Source organism: Camelus dromedarius, chromosome 5, assembly GCF_036321535.1.
Source record: "Camelus dromedarius isolate mCamDro1 chromosome 5, mCamDro1.pat, whole genome shotgun sequence".
Lineage (NCBI taxonomy): Eukaryota > Metazoa > Chordata > Mammalia > Artiodactyla > Camelidae > Camelus > Camelus dromedarius.
Window position 1 is genome coordinate 24,158,499 of NC_087440.1, and position 25,625 is coordinate 24,184,123.

At 45.1% G+C, this 25,625-nt stretch overlaps 1 protein-coding gene across 6 annotated transcripts in view; it reads left to right on the top strand.

Annotated features, from left to right (window-relative positions):
• The window catches only part of RASGRP1 (RAS guanyl releasing protein 1), a 79,956-nt gene that overhangs the window by 42,650 nt on the left and 11,681 nt on the right, over positions 1-25,625 (top strand). For 4 of the 6 annotated variants that reach the window (XM_064485755.1, XM_064485750.1, XM_064485752.1 and 1 more), the window contains exons 3-14: positions 1,050-1,155; positions 9,250-9,312; positions 10,252-10,383; positions 12,309-12,462; positions 15,464-15,637; positions 16,650-16,766; positions 19,097-19,372; positions 20,922-21,002; positions 22,343-22,447; positions 23,285-23,394; positions 24,148-24,292; positions 24,987-25,023. In XM_064485755.1, the coding sequence (XP_064341825.1) occupies positions 1,050-1,155; positions 9,250-9,312; positions 10,252-10,383; positions 12,309-12,462; positions 15,464-15,637; positions 16,650-16,766; positions 19,097-19,372; positions 20,922-21,002; positions 22,343-22,447; positions 23,285-23,394; positions 24,148-24,292; positions 24,987-25,023 (1,500 nt within the window). The remainder of the gene's footprint in view (positions 1-1,049; positions 1,156-9,249; positions 9,313-10,251; positions 10,384-12,308; positions 12,463-15,463; positions 15,638-16,649; positions 16,767-19,096; positions 19,373-20,921; positions 21,003-22,342; positions 22,448-23,284; positions 23,395-24,147; positions 24,293-24,986; positions 25,024-25,625) is intronic. The other 2 variants (XM_064485751.1, XM_064485754.1) reach the window with 2 other exon arrangements.

Below are 25,625 nucleotides of genomic sequence, written 5' to 3' on the forward strand. Positions count from 1 at the left end.
ATCACCAGTGAGAGCTGGTGCCCTGAAAGAGGGGCCAATCGGAATGATCATTCATCCAAGAGACCTGTAGCTACTATCAGGGAAGTGGTGCTAACGCAGAGAGGAAGGAGGAAGAACTATCCTGACTTCTCTCTTCTCCCATCTCTTGCTGATGCTTCCCGGTGGCTGAACCGGGAAGCTGGTTGGTAAGGGAGCCTGGTGATGCCGTCCACGGTGAAGGACAGAGAATAGATCTGGCAGCAAATAAGCAGCACAGCCTCTAGCACTTTATGTCATAAATGTTGAAAAGATTTTGAGAACCACTCCAGGGGGAATCTTTATACCCAATGCCAGTGTATGAAATGCATCTTGTTGTTTGGTACCAGCAAGATTTGGAAAACCCAACTAAGGCACTAACCATGCTCTTTGATACAGATCATCACGGATGCTTGTAACTCACCCATACTCTCCAAAAGGCATGTTTACCCACAGCCTTCCTCCTTTATTTCCATCCAGAGGCACATTGCCCGTTAAACTAGGGAAGCTTACATTTCAGGGCTCTTCACTTGCACGAGCCTCTCCAAGGCCATGGCACAGCCCTAGAAGTGTATTCGTATGGTCATATGGTTTTGTGAAATTTGCAAAACTAAGGTGTTTTAACTGTCCTCTATTAAGACTATAACTTTTTTCACTCTGACCCTAGAAGGGACTTCCTTCTCCCCCCATTTCATGCCCTTTAGGCACCACAGACTGGATCTGCTTCTGCTTTTGACAGAGACTCACATGTACCCATGCAAATTTTATCCTTTTCCCAAGATGCTACCACCTTTCTAGGGGGATGGTTAATGAGCATCAAAATGGACATTTGGGGAAGGGGAGAATGCAGCAGGATGAGAAAAGCAAAGGATGGAAGGATGTGTGGTGCTAAAGCCTGTGGAGGGAGGGCGCTGTGCCTGCAGAACCCACACCCCGCCTTCCACCCTTGCTCGAGTGATGGGGGGTTGGCAGGTGTCCCACTGGGTAGCTAATTCCTCTTGGGGCCTTGCTCAGATGCTGCTCTTTGTTTTCAGATGCAGATGGAAACCTGTGTCGAAGCAACCAATTGTTGCAAGTCATGCTGACCATGCACCGAATTCTCATTTCCTCTGCTGACCTGCTCCAAAAAGTTATCACCCTATATCCTTTGGCACAGTGACTGGCAATCCCAAAATGGGATTCCTTCAAAAGTATCTTGAAAATTGAAGTATGCTTTCATTTTGATTGGTTTGGCATAACTGTGAGTGGTTAATGGGTCCATGTGTCCTTTCAGGAAATTGTGTGTGTGTGTGTGTGTGTTCACGTATATATGTGTATCTTTTGTTGGGTGGGGCAGTATTGTCGATGCTGATTGCTCTGGGAAGAAGTAAAAGGAATCAACATGCAGACACAGTCTTCTTGGTAGCTCTTGCTTGTGAGAAATATTTTTCCTGTAAATTAATCAAAATTGATATTCAAATTGACAAATTGAATTGCAAATTGTGCAAGTGACAAGAGTGCAGGCATGACTCAAGTGATAAAGTGCGTTCTGGCTTTCCTGTCCAATTCTTCAACCTGCCCCAGGTTCTGAAGAGAGCTTCCCGATGCCAGAGTATCTGGAGAGGCTGCTGGTGCCTTTTTGCTCCAGGCAGAGGCCCTGGCTAAGTACAAAGTACACCCTGCTGGATACTAACCTCCTTACGTGGTGTGAATTGAGTTGAGTAGAGAAAATGGCTGCCTTCTCCCCCGCTCACCAATGACTGATGACACTGGAGGCTGGAGGTGGGGTGAGACTGTTTAGCACCTTGAAGCCCAGGTCCCTGGCACTGAGTCACGCTTTTATTGCTGTTCTAATCCTTTACCACTCAGTCCCCGGCCCTCTGTTTTCATCTAATGGCACACAAAAAAATAGAAGCCATCAGGACTGAATCTCATCTCTAAACCTACTGGTAAATCTCAACCTGTCATCTCAGAGGAGGTATTTCCAGTGGCATCCCAAGGGTGCAGACATGGGAGGGGTCCACATAATAAGAGGTGCAGAGAATAAGTGGGTGTCTGGTCTGCAGAGAATTTTAAAACGTTAATAAAAAACAGACTCCAAGTTGGTCTACTTTTTATTAACTCCACGTACCAGCAATGTTAAACATCAGAGATTAAATACTCCTCACTGAAAAGACTCGTTGCTCTAAGGACCGAATTGTACCTGGGGTGCCACGAATGCCTGCCCCCACCTTGCACGGTGGAACCCGAGCCCTCTTCCTCCCGTCCTGCCTCCCGCTCTCACAGAGTCTTTCTCTGTTGCTTATCTCCCATCTCCTGTCCTTTTAAACCCCACCTCTTCATTGGCACCTGCCTCTCAGCCTAAAACACATTTAAGTGTCCCTAACCTAAAAGTAAACTCTCAACCCTGCCTCCCCTGCATTCCATTGTTAGGGTTAGAAATGTGATGCGCAAACTTCTAAAAATAGTCCGCACTTGCTATCTCCTCATCTCTCAACTCCCACTCACTCCTTAACTCTACTGTGGCCTCTACCTCTGTACTCAGACTTTCCTCTGATGTCACCAGTGACCTCCAAGTTGCCAACCCCAAAGGCTTTTTTTCCATCCTTGTTTACAGCAACCTCCCTGTAGAAGCATTGCTGACGGCCCATGCCTCCCCAGACTCCCCCCAGGGCTCCCTTCTCCAGGGCTGTCCCCTCTCCAGCTGTCCGTCCAGCCTCTTGGACTAGCTCTCAGAGATGGGGTAACACCCTGGTTTTCTTCTCCCTTTACTCTCCCTGTGTTATTTCTCACCAGGATTTCTACCACCATTCCTCTGTGTTGATGACTTTCAAGTCTATATTTCTCTAACCCAAATCATTTTTAAAAAACTGGACTACTTTGTCCTGCAGAAACTTCAGTCTTACTAAGCTCAAAACTTAACTCATTAACTCACCACCTCAACTACTGCTGCTACATCAGTTCTGCTCTGACACCTGTATTTTCATGATCAGTTTCAGGTAACGATATTGTTACCCATCTGATTGCCTAAAGCAGCAACATCAGAAGCACCCTCCACTCCTCCTGCCTTTCATCTCCTGCAGAGTCCGTCACCCAGTCTCAGGGTTTCTTCTTAAGAAATGCTGCTTATCTGTTCTCTTCTGTCCTCTCGCATGCTTCTACCCTCATCTGGGCCCTCAAGGTCTCTCTCCTCGGCCCCTGTCCCATACTGGGCTTCTCATCTGCACAGCCACCCACCTCCCTCATCATCCACCTCTGAAGTTACTTTCCTGAGAAGCAGACCAGGTAGGCTGTTGCTTCAGGGCCTCTGCAAGTAGAGAAGTGGTGCCAGACTCCTCACTTGCCAGGAAACGGCCCTCCACAGTCCCACCCCACTGCCCCTCCGGCTCCATCCTCTGCTCTCTCGGAAGCCCCATCCGCACCACACGGCACTTCTCAACACACCAGACTGGAATGGGCCCTTTTACTCGTTAGTTACATAAGCTCACATGCTTTCCTGTTGCTTCCTGCTTTTCCATTGTTAAAAGAGAGAGAAAAAAAAGAATTTAACAACATGCTTTGAAGAGTTCAGATGCCTAAAAAGTACAGGCAGAAGTGTCCCCGGACGTCATTGCCACAGCTCTGGCTCTGAGGAGAAGGAAAGATGTGGTGCCTGAAGCTTCCAGCAAACAATAACAATTACCCCGGGTCAGCCGACGCCTGAGCCTCGTATTACTGGCCTGCAGGTGCTGCCCTTTGCTTCATCTCGAGTGAGAGAGCAGGTCCCTGCCTCCCTTGGGGCCACTCCAGCTGTGGCAGAGGGGATCGGTGACCCTGGAGGCTCTGCCCTTCTGCGTGGCGTCCCACCTGCCCCATGGGCTCGGGGCTGGCGTGCAGACCGCCCCGCTGGGGTTACACAGCTTGCTCTGCACGCAGGAGCCGGGCTGCACATGTGAAGAGAGGGGTAAGGAGCAACCGGGAGGAAGATCAGCTCCACAGTAAAAGGCACCATGTTGATTTGAATGTCCACCCAATTTTTGAAGGGAAAAAAAATGGGTTTTTAGTGTCCCTTCCTCATTAAAAAGGGAGAAGATAAAAATGTCACCAACTAGATCAATAATAAAAATACAGACTCTTAAGACGTATTTACCTAGAATGTGTCTGTGCTTGAGTCTCTTTGCATTGAAGGGAGGGATTTCCTCAGCAATGTGGCATAAAAGAAGTGTAAATTCATCTCATTCTCTACCTTTTATGCCCAAAGCAAGGCAGGCATCAGGACCTTTACTTCATGAAGCCCGCCATTTGCTTGGGCTTATTTTTATATTGATTATGTTTGTCGATGTGTGTGTGGTTTTGTGTTCTTGTTTTGTTTTGGTGCTCTCAGGAACAAATTTTATCAGCAGTAAATCCATCAAAAATGAAGTCTTTTAAATTAAAGTCTCTAGGAAAAGTACAAATTTCACAACCATAGTTTTTTTCTAGGGGTTTGTTTAACTTGCAGATCTTACCATTCTTTCTTTAAGTCTAGAATGTCCCACCCAGCATTTTTAAGGGACCTTGAAAAGTGTTTCGTTAATTGGAATAATTCCAATTAATTAAATACGTCCAATGGTTTTAAACTACAGTTACAGATTTTTATTATTTTTTCTTCCAGTTTTATTGAGATATAATTGACATAAAGCACTGTATACACTTAAGGTTTAAAGCATAATGATTTGATTTACATACATCATGAAGTGAGTATCTGTCATCTCATATAGATACAAACTAAAAAATAGAAAAAACTCTTCTTGTGATGACTCCTATTAGAATTTTCTCTTAGAATTTACTCTTAGCAATTTCCATATATAACACAGATCAGTGTTAATTATATTTATCATGTTGTACAGTACATGCCTGTACTTACTTATCTTGTAACTGGCAGTTTATACCTTTTGATCACCTTCCTCCAAGTCTCCCTCTCCCCACCCCCTGCCTCTGGTAACCACAAATCTGATCTCTTTTACTATGAGCTTGTTTTTTGAAGTATAATTGACCCACAACATTCTGTTAGTTCTGTTACATAATGATTTGATATTTCTATGCATTTCAAACTGATCACCATATTAAATCTAATTATGATATGTCACCATACAAAGATACTACCTAGTTATTGACTATATTCCCCACACTGTACATTTCATACCCACGCCTCACTTATTTTGCAAATTTGTACCTGTTAATCTCCCTCACCCATTTCTGTCCTCCCCATATCGTCCTCCCCTCTGGAAACACTTACTTGTTCTCTGTACCTATAACTCTGTTGTTTGTTTTGTTTTTTTAAATTCCGCATGTAAGTGGAATCAGACAGTGCTTGTCTTTCTCTGCCTGACTTATTTCACTTAACATGATACCCTCTAGGTCTCATCTGTGTCATTGCAAATGGAAAGATTTCATTCTTTTTTATGGCTAAGTAACATGTCCTTTATTCATTCATCTGTTGATGGACACTTAGTTGTGCATATCTTGGCTATTGTAAATAACACTGCAGTGAACACAGGGCTGCATATCTTTTCTAATTAGTGTTTTTGATCTCTTCAGATAAATAGCCAGAAGTGGAATTGCTGGATCATATGATAGTTCGATTTTTAATTTTTTGAGGAAACTCCATACTGTTTTCCATTTCCACCAACAGGGCAGGAGGGTTCCCTTTTCTCCACATCCTCGCCAATGCTTGTTATTTTTTGTCTTTTTGATAATAGCCATTCTGACAGGTGTAAGATGTCTCATTGTGGTTTTGATTTGCATTTTCCTGATGATTAGTGATGTTGAACATCTTTTCATGTGCCTGTTGGCCATCTATATGTTTTCCTTGGGAAAATATCTATTCAGCTCCTCTGCGTATTTTTAAACAGGTTGTTTATTTTTCTTATGTTGAGTTGAATGAGTTCTTTGGATATTTGGGACCTGGGTAGGGACTGAAAGTACTTGGCAGGGCAGCAGCAATCTTACTACGTTTTATATAATAGGTACCATTGTGCAGGTTGCATTTAAATCTTACACTGTAGTGAAGGGATGATTTTTGTGATGCAGTAAAAATTGGATTACCTAGCTCTGTTCTTACCTGGTATCTAAAATAAATGTTTCATATTATTTCCACATTGAGGGAGAAAACTTTATCATTATCAGATATATCATTTGCAAATATCTTCTCCACTTAGTAGGTGGCCTTTTCATTTTGCTGATAGTTTTTTCACTGTGCAAAAAAACATTTTCATTTGATATAGTCCCATTTGTTTATTTTTGCTTTTGTTTCCCTTGCCCACGGAGACATATCCAAAAAAATGTTATGAAGATTGATGTCAGAGTGTGTTGCCTAAGTTTTCTTCTAGAAGTTTTATGGTTTCAGGACTTATATTTAAGTCCTTAATCAATTTTGAATTTATTTTTGTGCATGGTGTGAGAGCATAGTCCAATATGATTCTTTTGCATGCAGCTGTCCAGTTTCCCCAACACCATTTATAAAAAGAGGCTTTTTCCCACTGTATATTCTTGCCTCCTTTGTCATAGACTAACTGCCCATATAATTGTGGCTCCGTTTCTAGGCTGTCTATTCTGTTCCACTGATCTGTGTGTCTGGTTTTGCATCAACACCATACTGTTTTGATTACTGTAGCTTTGTAGTATAGTTTGAAATCAAGAAGCATGATTCCTCTAGCTTTGTTCTTCCTCAAGATTGTTTTGGCTGTTCAGGGTCTTTTGTGTGTCCATAGAAATGTTAGAATTATTTGTTCTTGTTCTGTGAAAAATGCCATTTTTTTTGATAGAGATTGCATTGATATGTAGATTTCCCTGGGTAATATGGTCATTTTAACAATATTCTTCCAATCCATAAATGTGGTATATATTTCCATCTCTGTGTTGTCTTCAGTTTTTTTCATCAGTGTCTTGAAGTTTTCTGAGTACAGGTCTTTCACCTCTGTTTATTCCTAGATATTTTTTTTTATGTGATTGTAAATGAGATTGTTATCTTAATTTCCCTTTCTGATAGTTCATAGGTAGTATAAGAAATACAACAGATTTCTATATATTAATTTTGTACCCTGCATCTTTACTGAATTCACTGATGAACTCTAATAGTTTTTTGGTGGCATCTTTAGAATTTTCTATATGTAGTATCATGTCATCTGCAGACAGTGACAGTTTTACTTCTTCCTTTCAGATTTGGATTCCTTCCATTTCTTTTTGTTGTCTGATTGCTATGACTAGGACTTCCAATACTATGTTCAATAAAAGTGGCAAAAGTGGGCATCCTTGTCTTGTTACTGATCTTAAAGTGAAAGCTGAAAGCTTTTCCCTGTTGAGTAGATGTTAGCTGTGGGCTTATCATATATGGCATTTATTATGTTGAGGTATAGTTCCTCTGTACCCACTCTGTGGAAAGTATTATCATAAATGGATGTTCAATTTTTGTCAGATGCTTTTTTGCATCTATTGAGGTGATGACATGATCTTTATTCTTCAGTTTGTTAATGTCGTATATCAATCACATTGACTGGTTTGTGTGAATTTGTTGTTGTTGTTGTTTTGGGGGGAGTAATTAGGTTTATTTATTTTACTTAATGGAGGTACGGGGGATTGAACCCAGGGATGCTGGACATGCGCTCTACCACTGAGCTGTGTCCTCCCACTCCTGATTTGTGGATATTGAACTATCCTTGCATCCCTTGGATAAATTCCACTTGATCATGGTGTATAAGTCTTTTAATGTATTATTGAATTTGGTTTGCTGATATTTTGTTGAGGATTTTTGCATATATGTTCATCATGTGTTCAGTGCTATTGGCCTTTAATTTCCTTTTTTGTGATATTATTTGTATGATTTTGGTATCAGGGTGATTCTGGCCTCATGGAATGAGTTAGAAAGCATTCCTTTCTGTGCAGTCTTTCAGGATAGTTTGAGAAGGATAGTTGTTCACTCTTTTCTAAATGTTTGGTAGAATTCACTTGTGAAATCATCTGATCCTGGACTTTTGTTTCTTGGGAGTTTTTTTAATTACTGATTCAGTTTCATTATTGGTAATTAGTCTGTTCATATTTTCTATTTCTTCCTGGCTCAATCTTGAGCAGTTATAACTTTCTAAGAATTTTTACATCTCTTCTAGGTTGTCCATTTTATTGGCATATAACTGTTCATAGTAATCTCTTATTTGTATTTCTGTGGTGTCAGCTGTAAGTCCTTTTTCATTTCTGATTTTATTGATTTGGGCCCGCTCTCTTTTTATCTTTTCTTTTCTTTTCTTTTCTTTTTTTTTTTTTTTTTTTTTTTTAATTTTGGGGGAGGTAATCAGGTTTGTTTGTTTGTTTGTTTAAATGGAGGTGCTGGGGATTGAACCCAGGACCTTGTGCATGCTGGGCATGTGCTCTGCTAATGAGCTGCATCCTCCCTCTCTCTTTTCTTTTTTGATTAGTCTGGCTAAAGGTTTATCAATGTTTGCTCTTAGTTTCATTGATCTTTTCTTTCTTTCTTTCTTTCTTTTGTCTCTTGTTTATTTCTGCTCTGATCTTTATGATTTTTCTTCTACTAACTTTGGGTTTTGTTTGTTCTTCTGTTTCTTGTTCCTTTAGGTGTAAGGTTAGGTTGTTTATTTGAGATTTTTCTGGTTTCCTGAGGTAGGCTTGTATTGCTGTGAACTTCCCTCTTAAACTGATTTTGCTGTGTCCCAGAGGTTGTGGAACATTGTGTTTTCATTTTCACTTGTTGTCCAGGGATCTTTTATTTCTTCCTTGATTTCTTTAGTGATCCTTTGGTTGTTTAGTAGCGTGTTGTTTAGTCTTCACATGTCTGGTTTCTTTGCAGTTTTTTTTCCTTACAGTTGATTTCCAGTCTTATAGCATTTGGGGGCAGAAAAGATGCTGGATATTTCAGTTGTCTTAAATTTACCGAGACTCATTTTGTGGCCTAGCCTGTGATCTATCCTGGAGGATGTTCCGTTTGCACTTGCCATGCTGCTGACTTCCTACTTGTACTGCTGCAGGAGTTGCTGTGGCCCCCTTCTCTAAGCCATTTCAGCATGGGCTGCATAAAGTCACCATCTTCGCCCTTCCAAGTGATAACAGGCACACAGCTGCACACATCGAGTTGGTTTTATCCTATGGCCCAAGAGATAAGAAAAGAATTTCATTAAAAAAATTATTTTGGGGGCTAGGGAGGCAGTTCTCGCAGATACTTCCAAAGATGAGATGTTGTTTGGTGTCTGTCACAGAGGCTTCCATTTCCCTTAACCACAGCCCTACATATAAGGATGCCTTGGCAAAGAATTCACCAGGGCTTTGCCTGAAGATCTGCTATTTTGTAAGGTAACGTTTCTGCATGCGTTTGGGACTTTGTGGAGTCTGGTGAAATGAAAAAGCAAGGGCTCTAGGTCTTTCCTCGTCTTCCTTGCCTTTCCCTTCCTGACCATCCGTATAATACCTCTGGGCAGACTGCAAAGGACAGTTGTCAATACTGGGAATTCCTCAACAGAGCAGTCAGTTTTTCTGGTGTGCCTGAGCTCAGTATTTTATACCAACGTTTTCATCACTTTTACAGCATTTTGATATCAAGTGACACAAGGAAGAGGTTACTTTGTTTTTATTCCTAAATACAAGAGTAGTGTAGCTCATATTTGAGCATTTTGAAAATATAGAAAAGAATATAACTACAGTAATAATCACGCATATCCAACTACCTAGTTTTGTATATTTCCTTTGTCTTTTTCCAAGTTTTTTTAAACATAATAGAGATCAAAGTACATATAAAGTTCTGTATCCTATAGCTGTCACTTAGCTTTAAATCATAGGAATCTTCGCTAGTCAGTAAAAAAAAAAAAAACCTATGTCAACATCATTTTTTTGTGGCTATCTACTATTTTAAGATATAATAAAGTGTAACTTACAGGTGCATGGTCCCATCTTTGGGCATTTGGTTTATCTGCAGTTATCTTATTTATAATTCTCTCTGAGACACCTAGTTGTGCCTAAACCGCTGTAATGGCTCCTGTGGTTATTTTACACCTTACCACAGCATGTAGTACGTGTGCGGGGCAGAGGATCGTCAGAGGGTGGTTTTCTTCTCTTCCCCCCACCCCCACCCCAGCTCCTTATGTTCTGTGTAGAGAATATACATTCTGTATTCCCGGGACTATAGAAGGACAAACCAGCCTGTCTTTTTCTGAATCCGCTTCATGGAAAGAACCCACCAAAATGTGAGTCCTTGGCTTCAGTTTTGGACTGTGTTTTTGAACTCGCACCTTGTAGGTATTGGATAACGGAATTCTGGATCATGTTTAAAATGGATGCCAGCTTGGCAAACACTATGGAGGAGTTCCAGGAACTGGTGAAAGCCAATGGCGAGGAGCTGCACTGCCGCCTGATCGACACAACTCAAATGTGAGTGTCAAGGTTCTGACTCCCCTTTCGAAACCCCCTCCCTCCTATAGAACAATCCAGGCCGCTCAGCGAGGCCCGCTTCCCGGTGTGGCCGCTGCTCTCCCTACTCGAGAAGCCCCCAGACAGGCAGGTTCCAGTCGCCTCCCCAAAGAGAAGAGCCTGACATTTACCAGCAGAGCAGAGCAAAGCCCCTGGTGGTAACTCTGAGGGGACTAATATCCAAGAGCAGAAATTAATAATAAGCCCCAGTGAAAAGGAAATCAGGTAGCAAAATACTGACTAAAATGTATCCAGGTCACAAGAAACTGAAAGTGCAGTGAATAAATTCATGCTTCTTCAGCAGCTGATGCCTGGAGGCATCCTGAACTCACACATGGAGAAGGGACTGCTGGACAGTGGGTCGAGCAGGGGGTTTATAAAATACACAGACATCTGTGGGAGACACCTGGACTTACAGAGGTGAAAAGGATCTTAAGAATATTTCAGATTATTCCTTGGATTTCTTATTTATGAGACTGTCCCACTCTGGAAAAATGAACGCCTGTCCTCATTTGGGGGGAGGAGAGCATACTCACTGCGTGCTTAGGTCTTCACAAGGTGGCCGCTTTATTTTGGAATAATACACATCCCTAGGATATAGAATTCTAGGACTGAAACACATTCGAAAGATCATTTCATCCAACATCCTGCGAAACTGAGGCTTAGCACAGCTGGCTCGACTGGGGTCGCACAGCTAGTTAAGTGAATGGCAGAGCAGAAGCTGGACTCTGAGAGCCCACAGCGCCCTGTGCCATGCCGTGCAGAAATGATTTCCAAATCACGTTTCAGAATGCCAAATAAATCTATGTATCAGTTTGGACTCTCTGTACTACTTTGCTTAGAATTATAATAACTTGAAAGATAAAAGAACTTCTTGAACTAACAGTGTCTTCATTTTAAAAACACAGCACATAGGGCCCAGGGTGGTTCTCGAGTCCTGATCGCCTGTCCCAGCACGTCCCTAGCTGACTTCCTCTATTTTCCACGGTATATTCTTTAGGAATTAGTGGGATACGGCCTGACCAGGTATACTTGAGGAATAGTGAGTTAAGCTCTCCTTTTGCAATGCATCTCAGAGTCTGTTATGCTCATTGGGTGAGGGGGCAACAGAATTTGTGGCCTTTCCCAAACTCATTTGACCATAGAAGCCTTTTGTCAGAAGACAAGCTTCTCAGGAAGACCAGTTTGGGAAACACAGATCTGCAACCTGCTACCTTTCAAAGCGGCTGCTTCCCTTTGCTTCCTTAGGGAAGAAAATTGAAACTGACTAACAAATGCATGGATTGGTTACAAGAAAATGTGTGTGGGGCTAACTCTAGGGTTAACAAGGCTTCCTTGGTCATTTCGGTGACCGGGGACATTTGAGAAAAATGCCACAAGTCTGCCCAGAGTAACCACATGTTTCTACACGATTCCGCAGCACGACCTCTCTTCCGTGTGGCTCTCTGTGGTTCTGTAGCATGAATACTGCCCCACTACCTTGAGATTTCCCACCAGAGTCCCCGTCACTCTCATGAGATGAAGGAACACACAGGAGGCATGGGGGGAGCAGACATGCCAGGGCTAGACAGGGGTGCCAGGACCAAAGGCTAGGACACCGTGACCAACGCCTGACACTCAGTCCTTCCCACGGCCTTAAGGTGAACGCATTTTACCCAGTTCCTGTGGCATGTTCAAAGGGTTCAAGGAAAACCGCAAGGCTTCCTAGTTGCAGCCATGGGAAAACTGGTTTGGGGAAACTGTTAATGCATTGTTTCGGCCGAGGCAAGTTAGCTAATGATGCTTTGTTCACTCTTGTGGGAAATGTTAATGGATTTACTTGCATTAAAAAGCAATTTTGATTTATTCTTTTTCTGTCTTCTCCCTTTCACTTTTATCCACAAAAGCAATGCCCGCGACTGGTCCAGGAAACTGACTCAAAGGATAAAATCAAACACCAGCAAGAAACGGAAAGTCTCCCTGCTGTTTGACCATCTGGAACCAGAGGAGCTATCCGAGCACCTTACCTACCTGGAGTTCAAGTCCTTCCGGAGGATATCGGTATGGCCCCAGGGGGCTGGAGAGAAACTTCTGAAAATAAGCAGAGGAATTCAGCAGGCCAGTCACCCCCGAACCCTGGAGGCCCCCTCAGCGCTGGCAGGCTTTCCCCTCAGACTTTGTATAGTCGGGAAAATCCAGACACACTGAATTATTTGTTGCTCCTGCTCTGCTCCCCCAACCGTCTAAGCGCACCCTGCCTCGCTCACCCCTCACTCAGGTGACAAGAGCACACGTGATACCTTGTGCACACGAGTGTGCGCACACATTTTACCCATGATAGTCATTAGGCTTCCAGAATTCTAAAAGAATTTTCAAACTCCCTGCAAAATGGGGTTCAGTCCTGTAAGAGTTTGAGTTCATTCTAGGATAGGCTTTGGGTAGCTCTGGGAAATCCCAGAATAAAGTTAAGTGCTACTGGTCTAGCCCAGAATATGCCTAAACTTTGAAGTAGTGCTGACGGGGCCCAGCAGTCACCCCTGATTCTAGAGAGAAACTGTGCCGACCCAAACCTTGCTCCTTAAAACTGTGATACAAGAGAACTTGTCAACGTGTCAGATGCCATCAAACCCTCACCGGCCAGTGTGCCTTCCCAAGAAATGACACCTTGACTCCACTCAGTCCCTGCCACTATCAAAAGATGCAGTCTTCACGTTTGCTCTGAAAACAGACTGCCTAGTTGCTGGGTGCATTTCTTAGAAGCATCTGTGCCCCAGTGAGGGGATGGAGGCCCCAGGGGAGGCTTGGACCAGGTCACCCAATTTATTAGACTCAGAGCTAAGGCCAAGATCACATGCCCCTCTCGGTCACTCAGCACCAATTTATTGAGCCTGGTTGTGTCTGGAGGGAGAGCTGCAAGCCAGGTGACAGGGATTTTATATCTTTTCTCCCCTAACATTGACATCTTCCCTGTTTTTACATAGCTATTTGGCCAATCAGCCAGGAACCTCCACCTCCCCAGCCCCATTTGGAAATAAATCTCCAAGCATTAATCTGTGTGGCCCCCTGGTCTCCTCACTGGCACCCCTCAGACAGAACCACGGGCCCCCATTGGCAAGCTCCGCCTGGGGAGTGTCCTTTTGGCAGTGCCTCCTCTGTCACAGGAAGGACACTGAAGAGAGCCATTTATCAAGCTGGAAATCTGAGCTGTACGGGGCCCTGTTGGCAGGGCTGTTCTGTCCAACCCGCAGGACGTCTGCTCCCTGCCGTGCTCGGAGCAGGGGGCCTGGAAGGGAGGAGTCAGTGTAGAACAAGGGCTCGGAGCCAGTGCTCCCCCAGGGTTGAGGCAGGGTTCTGTCTGCAAATGGAAACACCAGTGTGAATCTTTGTTTCTTTTGAATGACATGGTCCCCCACAGCAGAAGACTTGGGGGGATTTTTTTTGTTTTTCCTACGCAGTTCCAAACAGTTTCCCCAAACAAGTGTTCTTCCAACATAGGGTGGGAGGGAACTTTATTTCTGCTATGAATTGAGTGGCATTTAGTATTTTCTGCTTATTATTATAATACTTGGTGTAAGAAGTGTACTGAGACAATTCTTTTTTTAAAAAATGGATTCAATACATTGTATTTATAGTGGGAGAGGTATATCAATGTATTCATTGGAATGAATCAGGGGAAACTTTTCTTACAACCAGTAAGATGTTTGCTTTATATGTCTCTCTTAAAGAGCAGATTTGGTCTCCATATTTTTCCACCCATCAGCGATCTCAGCACAGGGAAATGGGGCTCAGTCAATTTGCACTCATTCTATTTAGGTTATGAGATTTTTCTCATCAGTGTATTACCGGTCAGGCAGGAGTAAGGTATGTACACTGATAACAGTCCCCTCACCCTCTTCCCACCCAATCTCAGTGACTTAACAAAGCCAGAGTTAATTCTTCCCTCACGCTACACGTCTGACCCAGGTCAGCAGGGGCCTCTGCTGATCACAGGTGCTTGAGGACCCGGACAGGGGGGTTCCATCTTGGTAAAAATTTCCATGATCTCTGCAGCGTGGAAAGACAATATAGCCAGTCATTCACTGGTTCTTACATCTTTTTCTCAGAAGTCATTATGTCACTTCCACTCACATTCTGCTGGCTACACTGTGTGACATGGTCACACCTGATCTCACAGAGGAGCGTTCAGAAGTGGAGAGCTGGCCAGAGCAGGGGAGCAGCATCACACACTTCGGTGGGAGCGCTGGGGCAGAGCGGGCCACGCCTCCCTTTCAGTTACACTGTTGGAGCAGCATTGTGTCAGGGCCACGATAACTGTGTGGCCATGGGTTATGTGGTGATCTTCTGGGACAGTTCCTGTTTCACAGCTGCTGTTTCATTGTCAGCCATAATCATTGCCATTAAGTGGCTGGGAAAGTATGGTCACCACATTATAGCTAAGCAGGTTTCATGTACTCCACTCACTTGGCTTGTGCTCAGAAATTGGTGAGCAGAAGGAAATCTAAATAGCTTTGTTTCAGCATGAGGTTAATAATTATCGTGTTAGCACCAAGTCACACTCACGTAGCACTTTGAAAACTTAAGGTGCTTTTACGGGCTATCGTGTCTGTTCTTATTAACAATTCCATGTCCCAAACAGGGCAGATGTTATCCTGCCATTTTTAAGTTAAGAAAACAGGAGGGAGAGAGAGAAGTTGTGAGATTATCTTTTTTCCCTTAACTTCAGCAGAGCTGGAACTTGTCCTGAGAGTTTTCTTGACTACTACTCTTTAGAATTTAGAAGGGACACTATGGGTATCTACTCGAATACAGTACTGAATTAACTAGTATGTGTCACATCTGTTTATGCTGATGACTTCTGATGTAGAGACCATGCTGTGGGTAGAGGAAGAAAGATGCCCTCCCTCCCCTTCTTGTCAGCCAGGTGGAGGACATGCGGGAGCAGAGGGCCAAGAGCACCTCTGTCCCATCACAGAGTCTAGCCATCCGCTGAGCAGAGGAGATCTGCCCCTCGGACTTCCCAGAACACCGGAGCGGCAGTCCTGATGAGTTTCTTTTTCCCCAGTTCTCCGATTATCAGAACTACCTTGTGAATAGCTGCGTGAAGGAGAACCCCACCATGGAGCGGTCCATTGCCCTGTGTAACGGCGTCTCCCAGTGGGTGCAGCTGATGGTTCTCAGCCGCCCCACCCCGCAGCTCAGGGCTCAAGTCTTCATCAAGTTCATCCAGGTGGCACAGGTGAGTGACTGGATTAAGGCTTCTGGCCTGGCCTAGGAGGGAAATTCTCCCCTCCCAGCCTAGTCTACCCATCAGAGCTTCTTTTCCTTCATGAACCTCGGGGTGGAGTTCGTGCACCTTCAGCTGTCCCCAGACTTAGGCACGGTGATTTTCCTAGTTCCCACGCAGGGCGATGTGGAGAGGGTCATAAAGGCCATCTTCGAGGTCAGGATACAGGTTTGGATCTGTTTAGACCCTTAACACTTTTCAGAAGATGCTTACTAGCCTACATTGCTCTCCCAAATGTGGCCCACGTGGCAAAGGAAAGAGCATTTCCAGGTTTTTGTGGAGCTGGACCAACGAGAGTTAGGTCTTTGAGCCCATGTTGTGTCAAATGCCTGGGGTTTAATGTTTGAGGGGCAGAGTTTAAGCATTTGGTGAGAGTAAAGCAGGTACTATGAACACACATTTGAAGTTCCACAGAGATTCTAGCGTGTCTTTCCAGTTACTATGCTATATAGCACTGGCATTGCCCTCAGAAATAAAACATTCTGGTTACTTTGGGGTGAAGGTTATAAAAGATCACACTTAATGATGTATTTTTCCAGCTCTAGACGTTCCACACCAGTGTTTCTTAAAATATGGGACATGGGCCACCTGCTCTAATGTTAACTAAAAGTGTGTTAAAAGCACGGATCCGTAAGCTCAGCCCCAGATCCAGGGAATGAGAGCATCTGGACTTGGGTCCAGAAATCTGTGTTAAATAAGAACTTTGGGTGATTCTTAGAAACCACTGACACGGAGGGTGGTCCAGCAGCAACAAAAGGAGGAAGATGTGATGCTTTACTAGATTTGGGACCTAATGGTCTGGAATTAAGCATAAGGGAAGAAATGGATAGAAAATTCCAATACCTGATCGCTGGCCTTTGGCCAGTATCAGGAAGACTCGTAGCACAGACAAGCAGCAGTCTCTAAGCTCCCATGTAACTGACATGTACAGTGACTCTGCTCCCTGCTGTTTTCTGTGTCACAGAAGCTCCACCAACTACAGAACTTCAATACGCTGATGGCTGTGATAGGAGGGCTGTGTCACAGCTCCATCTCCAGGCTCAAGGAGACAAGTTCACATGTCCCGCATGAAATCAATAAGGTCAGTGCTCCTGTCTCCTCTGGGGCCCTTTAGCAGCATTCCTAGGACCAGTGTCAGTGTATCCTCCTTGAGGGGCAACCCAGAGAGCACTTCCAAACCACGCCTGGCCTGGCCTAGGAGGGAAATTCTCCCCTCCCAGCCTAGTCTACCCATCAGAGCTTCTTTTCCTTCATGAACCTCGGGGTGGAGTTCGTGCACCTTCAGCTGTCCCCAGACCTAGGCACGGTGATTTTCCTAGTTCCTTGTCAACCAGGCACGATACCAAGGAGGCAACCCCCAGGAAAACGCACAGGACAGGGACACCACAGATTTGAGAGTGACTGTGATTCCGTCTGGCCTCAGTGTTACTGTACCTATTCCTGCTGGTGATTTGAAACTGTGTGTCTCTTTCCTCTGTTCATATGCCACTGAGTGTTCAGAGCCACCATCTTTAGTATCCACTCCCTTGCTCTAGCAAGGGACCGTAGTTCAGTGACTGTAGTTCAGTGCACATGTCAAGTGAGATTATGAAGTGACACGTTAGAAACTGCGCTAAGCAGAACTCTTAGTGACATTATGGAGAGTTGGATTTTCCCAGAGAGTTGGAAATGAGCTTTTCAGTTTGCAGCAGTTTTTATTGGGGAGTATTTTTCTTAAATGTCCTATGTACTTGCCTACATTATTAATTAGATTTTGCAGAAAGGACTTTAATCTTTTATGCTGTAGGGCTGTTCTTAACTCATGTAAACCACAATACAGTATAGACAGACATGCAGCTATGGATGCTGCGGGTTCCATAATGGCTGCTCTTTGAGCATTTCATCTCATGCAAGAGGACCGACCAGGCCTCCCGAGCTGGCACACTGGGAGACTCTTCTTCAGGAGAGATGTCTAAGCCTCATTGTCCCATCCGTTTCCCAAGTGTCAGCCTCCGTTCAGGAGGCTGCCCCCACAAAGCTGGGGTTTGGGGATGCCGCCCCACCCTGCCCTCCCAGTGGTCTGGTCACCTTATCATCCCCTCATGGTTCTGCTGAGACCAGACGGAACAAGAGAGAAGACTGCCCATGTGTCAGAGGTGACAGAGGGGCTTAGCTTGCTCCTCTAAAGCTTGGGGTCCCCCACAGCAATGCTCCCTTGTCTGTAGCTGCTTCACCTTCAGGGTGGTCTGCAGAGTGAATTTTTAAGTCCAAGGTTACAGCAAGTGTCACCCCAGGGTTTATTTCATCATCTAAGTGGAACAAAAATCTCACTTTTGTGGTTGGTCCCCCGTCTCGTGAGCATCTCCATACTTCACGCTCACCCGCACTGCTGCTAGTGGTGTGTGAGGAGGCTCTCTTGCCGGCTCCGAGCGAGTGCGGGAGGCTCTCTCTGAGACCTCGAGTTCTTCATCGGGGAGAAATGGTACTTCTCAGGCCACAAGTTTATGACAAGAATTTCTGGCACAGTGTTTCAAATGTTATTTTGTGTTGTGACGTGATTAGCAGGCAGTCTCCCCTTCCTGTCTTTGCTTCTGAGAAAGCTGGTCACCACACATGGGGAATGGGGTTCTGTGAACCATGTGCTGACTTGACCCAGGTGTGTTTGAAAAGAAGAGCAGACCCGGCTGCTCCCTTGCTGTGCCGGTGAGCAGCGCGCCCCCTCCCGTCCAGCAGGGTGCTGGCTCCCACACACAGCAACCCGAGGCCTCTGCCCCATCCCCTCTCAGGTCCTTTGCTGGGAATTGGTCTAGTCTGTTCAGTCTCCCTGTTTAGGGTTTCGGTGTGTGAGTGGAATGTCGCCTGCTTCATAGACAGAGGCCCATATTGAGACTTACCGAGCTAAGGCCCAGCATAAGGAGTAAGAACAGGCGATGGACGACTGAAGGCCGTACTGGAAACACACACTTCCTCAGGCAGCCAGGCAGGCCTCACCCTTCGAGTGTGATGCAATGTGGTATCTCTGGAAGCTTTTGGAAGACACTAGGGAAGGGGACTGCATGGCTTGGGGACAGAGGTCAGAGGGACACTGTATACTCTTATACCTTAAAAATTTTATCAGATGCTTATTTGTTTTTAAAAAGAACAATTTTAGTATAAAAACAGTAGATGAAACCTCATGTAAAATTTCCTGCTTATGTAGTAGAATCAAGTAAAGTGTAACTTGCATTTTGTAAATGTGCTCGGTGACGTTTGACATAAGCTGGAGTTTTAATCTGGGAGTCATACTCTGCACCTTTAGTTGGGTCCCTCCTCCCCTGACATATGAGGTGTGGGGTGAGATCATGGTAGGAACCGTGAGTAAACAGGTGGCTGCTGCAGACAGCACAGCCTGCCTGTGGGATTCCCTGTGATTGGGTCTCTTCTGCTTTGTAGGTTCTGGGTGAGATGACCGAGCTGCTGTCCTCCTGCAGAAACTACGACAACTACCGGCGTGCCTACGGGGAGTGCACCCACTTCAAGATCCCCATCCTGGGGGTGCACCTCAAGGACCTCATCTCCCTGTACGAAGCCATGCCTGACTATCTGGAGGAGGGGAAGGTCAATGTCCACAAGCTGCTGGCCCTTTACAATCATATCAATGAACTGGTCCAGCTGCAAGAGGTGGCCCCACCCTTGGAGGCCAACAAGGACTTGGTGCACCTGCTGACGGTAAGGCTCATGTGCGGGCAAATCACTAAGCACTTTCTGTGTGCTAGGCATCCATCCCTGCACCTTATCAAATATCAGCTCAGTTAACACTCATAAAAACTCCATGCCGTGGATGCTGGTATCACCTCCATTTTATGGATGGGGAAACTGAGGCACAAAGACATAACTTGCCAGAGGCCAAGTTATTCAGCTCAGAACCAGGTGGTGGGACACCAGGGCTGTGCTCTTAAGCAGCATGCCCTTTGGACTTCCAGGAGTGTTTCCCCACCCTGCAAAAGTCAGGCCTAAGCTCTGTTGGAGGAGCTGATAGCAAATGAGGATACAAGACTTGGTAAGAGATGGAGACAGTGGGTTCTCATAAGAAAAAGGACAAGGCAGTGAGTGAGTAAGTAAATAAGTAAATAATTATTTGGATCCTGCCACCACTGGCTTTGATCCCTGTTCCCAGAGCCAGGCAGACGAACATTTGTGGTGCAGGGTGAGATCAGCTGAACTCCCTTCTAGACCTGCGACTCTGTAGTTCACCAGCTGTGTGCCTGTGAGGACTTAGCTGTTTCCTCCTCTGTAAAATCATGGGGATTAATCTCCGTGATGATTTCTCACTTCTTTCAGTTCTAAAATTACACAATTTTTAAACCCACCTTTTTGGCAGAATGGAATGATCACTATTGCCTCTTCCTTCTTTCAGTTCTAAAATTACACAATTTTTAACCCACCTTTTTGGCAGAATGGAATGATCACTATTGCCTCTTCCTACTTCACAGGATTATTCTGATCCAGCCCAGGCTTGGCATCAGCTGGTGTCTAATCTGAGCCCTCTCGCTAATTGGCCGGGCAACCTTGTCAGGTCTCCGCCTTAGATGTCATCATCTGTGGAGAGAGGCACTGAATCTGACCTGTTTTAAATCACAGATTCTGTGATGAAAGCTGTGAACATTCTTCCCCACAAAATATACATAAGCCATATATTGTCAGTAGTATATGTTTTTGAGTTCTGAGCATCCTGAAGCCCATCCATAGAATCTAGGTTAAGAACAAGATTATTTCTAAGACCTCCTTCCTCTAAAATTTTATAGTTCTAAGATATATGAAACTCATTAACTCTTAATATTGTTTAATAATACCTGTTACTTAAACTGGGTTCCGTTGCTGGAATCAAATTTGAATAGTATCAGGCCACGCAGACTGTCCTTTCAGATCATCCATCTGCTTGGGGGAGAACACATGAGGTGTGGAGCATGTAACCAGGCAGGGCCTTTGGCCTAAGCTCTACCTAGGACCTTAGACATTAAACTGTAGTTTAAAAGAGAGCATCTTGAGACTTCACCAGAATTTAAAAACACTCTAATAAGAACTAATGGTTGCCCATACTGCAGCCGTAGGTGTCACACCCTCCAAACTCTGTGAATTTTTAAAAACAAATGACTTAGAGCCTAGAAGTGTAAACCACTGGAGGGGAAGAACAGGAAAGAAACACATCAGCCCTGGGAAAGGCAAACAGCATCCCAGCGATTAACTCTGCTCTGCTCTGCTCTGCTTTGATCCGCAGTTATCCCTAGATCTCTACTACACTGAGGATGAGATCTACGAGCTTTCCTATGCCCGGGAGCCCAGGAACCACAAAGCCCCCGTGAGTTTTTCATATTAGGACTCCCACGTGTAACATGTGCTTTTTTACAAGCTGCTCATCAAGGTCATTCATCTTAAGGAGTGGGCTTTCGTTCAGTTTCTACTGTGTGCTCAAACATGTGCTAGGAATGGGGAAAGGTTCAGCATGTCCGAGGAATAGTTCCTGATCATAAAGAGTCTGCACACTACTTGAGGGGATAAGACTAAGATGTGGACAGTGAAGAACTGCCTGCTGTGAGTGTCGGGAGGAGCGGTGGGATCAGCCCGTGGCTTACTAACGTGAGCAGGGGTACGGCGTCGCAGGCTGGAGTGAGTGCTCCCTCCTGCTGAGTGTGAGTTGTCCTTACATCAGTTGTTTCTCGTCCTTGACTTGATAATACTGATGTGTGTATTAATCAGATGCTTAACTTCAGAGGATTTCCAGCTTGGTAGATAGAAAAGCTGTATCAGCCTGTATTCATCTGGTTCAGAAAGAGCAGTCTGCTGGGTCTTTTGACCTCTTGTGCTGAGAAGCCCTCAAAACAGTGCAGCCCTGGTGCTGCCCAGCAGGGACTCACAGCTGACCTTGGCCCTGCCCCCCCTAGCAGCTGGTGAAGTAGTTTCAGTCTTCCTTCTGAAGGACCAATAATCCACAGTCTCCTGGGAGGCTTCCCAGCCCCAAAACAAGTGGCACTCAAAGGTAGAGTTCCTCTACGTAAGAAACTCAGCTTTTCTGTTCAGATGGCTAAATTTCATTGTCTCTATACAGAAAGGTCAGGCTCTAGCATCCTATTGTAATCAAAGATGGTCACTGAAAAGATTTGGTAGGTTCCATTTTCAGGGTATTAGAGGGCATCGGACCTTCTTTTGTTTTTGAAAGAGATTTTAATTTACACCAAGTCTCAAATACTTAGGAATCAATTCCATCTCAGCTTGTCTAGGCCTCTGGTTTTTTTCTTGTGTGTCTTTATGCCTTTGAGCTACTTTTCTCTTCATCCACATCTCTACTAAATAGTAAGTAGAGAACAGAGAGGATATTTAAATGATCTACTTTTACTCTCTGTCAGTAGCTTCAACAGAAGCTGTAATGGTGAGGGAACTGAAACCCAGGCGTACAGAGGACTGTAAGTTACCTCAGATGGAGGTAAATGCGTGAGGAGCTCTCGGCAAACTGTCAAGCACACTACTTGTTAGCCAGGGCTGCTGCACTGGAGTTCAGCTACGTGTGGGCTCTCCGCTCCCTGCTGCCACACGTCCTGAGGGCTGTCCGCAGGTGCAGCTACCAGGCAATGGGGAGGGAAGAGCTGTAGGTTATAAGACTGCATTATGGTCACGGGGATTTCTCTGAATATTTCCTTGTAGCCACTAACACCTTCAAAGCCACCAGTAGTAGTGGACTGGGCCTCTGGAGTATCTCCCAAACCTGACCCAAAGACCATAAGCAAACACGTCCAGAGGATGGTGGACGTAAGTACACCTGTGTTTCCGCAGACAAACGCAAGGCACTGCCTGGCTTAGTTCTGTTTGTGCGCGGAGGGGAGCACAGTGGTAGAAATACAAAGGTAAGAGACGTGAAACCCATTCCTGTGTGAGCACAGGGAGCCACTTCTATTGTGGCTGCAGAACAGTTCAGAAGTTACATTTCTGCCAACACACTTTGACCTTATATGGGGGGAGGTGTACCTCTTAAAGGCCTAGAGAGAGAGCATGTATTTAAAGGTTGCCGGTTGATTTGGGGGCAGAGAGGCGTTAGAAAAGCTTTGGGGATCCAGTAAGGGTGATGAGGAGAATCTAAAACTGAAAAGTTTGGCACTGTTTGATTCAGTTCACTGTGCTGAATGTTGAAGGTATATGTTTTCATATTTCCACATCTCTCCTGTGGACCATTCAGTGTAACAGTAGGAAAGTACGAGCCAGCAAGTGACAGAACAACTCGTAGAGGATAAGAGCCGGGTAGGGAGCACTTCCCACTGGGCCATGAGCTGAAGCTGCAATCTGAGCTGTGCACTGAAGGAAGGGCGGTGGGGGGGGGGGGGCATCCCTCAGTGCAGTGAGCTCAGGGCTCAGCAGCCAGGCTGAGGGCAGTGATGTGCAGATGGAAATGAAAGGGCCTAGCCGCCCCCAGAGGCGGTGGGATGTGACCCGCTGCGTCTCTGCAGCGGTTCAAGGAGCATGTTCCCTAGTTCCCCTCACTCAGACTGAGAAGAGGCCTTTTTCCAGCTGTTCCAGCCCCTTTGTCATTTGGCTAAAGGGAGAAATGATTGGTTTCTCTTTGATAATCACCAAAACAACTCCTTTTTTCAGTCTGTCTTCAAGAACTATGATCATGACCAGGATGGATACATTTCTCAGGAAGAGTTTGAGAAGATTGCTGCGAGTTTTCCATTTTCCTTCTGTGTGATGGACAAGGACAGGTGAGGGTCTGTGTATAGGAAATGCGGTTATGAGCCTGCTGGTGAGAATGCTTTATGAATGTGTTACTGGAAGACTCTGCAAACTCGGATGTGTTGCTGCTGTGGTCACTTAATGAGCACTGGCGCTGAGAGAGTGGTCATCAAAGTAATGCCTGTCCGGTTTTTGTTTGGACTGTTAAAGGCCATGAAAAATGCATACTTTTAAAAAATACCTTAGAATTGAAGATCCTATAATTCTGCCAGTTTATGCATAGTCAGTTGTAAGTTTGGTCTTCCTTCTTGCTTTGCCCTTACCGATTATGAGAAACAACTAATATTTATGAATACTTTGCATGTTACTTTTCTCAGGGTTAGCTAAGTTCTATGTTGGTTCTCTGTGTGAAACCAAATGTCTGGCTGGTGGGTTCCAGTTATATAGTATGTACCATCTGAAGTCAGAAACCACAGCATAAGGTTATTTCTCTCCCTAAACACACATTTCCATCAGTTCTTTTTAAATCTTGTGGATAGTGGTTAAATTAGTTAGGAAAACCTGGTTTAGCCAAATACTACTACTGTGGATATAAGTAACCCACCTCACCTGCTTATTACATGCTATCCCTGTGTCCTTATTAAGAGGAGGGCTCATGGAAGTCACTGTCAGGTAATATGTACTGTACTGCCACTCAAGGGTAAAAAGAAGGTGAGTTTCTAAGCCGAGAAGCCACCCTTGCTCTCTCCGCTCACATCCTTGTCTCTGTCACGTGCTGGCAGGGAAGGCCTCATCAGCAGAGACGAGATCACGGCCTACTTCATGAGGGCCAGCTCAATCTGCTCCAAGCTGGGCCTGGGCTTCTCTCACAACTTCCAAGAGACCACCTACCTGAAGCCCACTTTCTGTGACAACTGCGCTGGATTTGTAAGTTGTTAGAGTGCCTTGGGGTGAAACTTGGGGAGGGTATGAGACAGTGTCACTGGCTGGGCCAGACACAGATCTCCACACCTTTATCAACTCATCGCAGCCACAGTGACCTAGTCCTCAGATCCGGGGGTTTTACTTGGACTCATCTTTTCCCATTTCTTCCTGATGTATTTTTCCTTCTGGTGCATGGGGCTTGGGATAAATGGTAAGGAAATATTAAATTTTGGATATACTTTTTAAATATTATATCCATACGCTGTTCCAAGTGTTAGGAAAAAGAACTATGAGACATCCTTACCCCTCTCCCCTTCAAAAGGAACAGCCTTTAAGAAGTCACCTGGGCTCTGCCCCTCCTCTGTCCCACCCATATCAGCAGTTTCCTCCTAAACCGAGTGTCTGACCCCAGGGTTCTATATACCTGCCCTTTAGTTTGGAGTCTCAAGAAGGCTGTTTGTCCTGTGATCCATCCACTTCAGGCCTGGGTCATAAATCCACTGTAGTAATCTTGGTAACATTTGATTCTGATCAGCACACACTTGTCCTGCTTTCCGTTTAAGGAGAGAGAAATAGGTTTTCCCTCCCGCTGGAGGTAGAATGAGGGCAAAGAAGGAATGGATGTCAACGTCAAGCCTCACACCAGGAAGATGAAGGCTGTGGGGTGCATTCTAACTGTCTCCTGTTTGTCTCACAGCTCTGGGGAGTGATCAAACAAGGATATCGGTGTAAAGGTAAGGCTCTGCCTCGTCCAGCGTGTGGTCTTAGGGGCTCTCCTGTAAGATGTAATGTTTTACCCAGAGCAGGTGTCCATGAAGTCCAATGCCTCACCCCCTAGAGCAGCCCCCGAGAGTGACTGCCACAAGGAAGACAGGACTCTCTGGGTGACTAGTTATGCTGCTTCCTGTTACAAGAGCCTCTCTTTGCCTTGGCTGTCCTAGAAATAGGGATGGCTGGTAGATTAATGGGTCCCCAAAGAAAGGTACAGAATCACTTTTGGAACAGAAGGTAAGTGATAATCAAAGGCCCTTGTCAGCTTTCGTTTTATCAGTAGAGGCCCTAGGACATAATTGTCCTTCCTTTGTGACTAGAAAAATTGAGGAGTAAAGTAGAAAAGACCTTTTCCTGCAAGAAAGAAAGAATAGGCCCTGATAGCTAGGCGCCTTCAGAGGCTCTCCTGAGAGCAGGCACTATGTGCAGGATGATGGAAGACACCACCTCTTCCCTCCAAGATAACAGGATGCCACTTGCGATTCTGAGACTCACAAAAAGGGCTGGGACAAGGCTGTAAGATCCAGGGTTGACCCAGTGAGAAGAATGCTCAGTTCACTGGAAA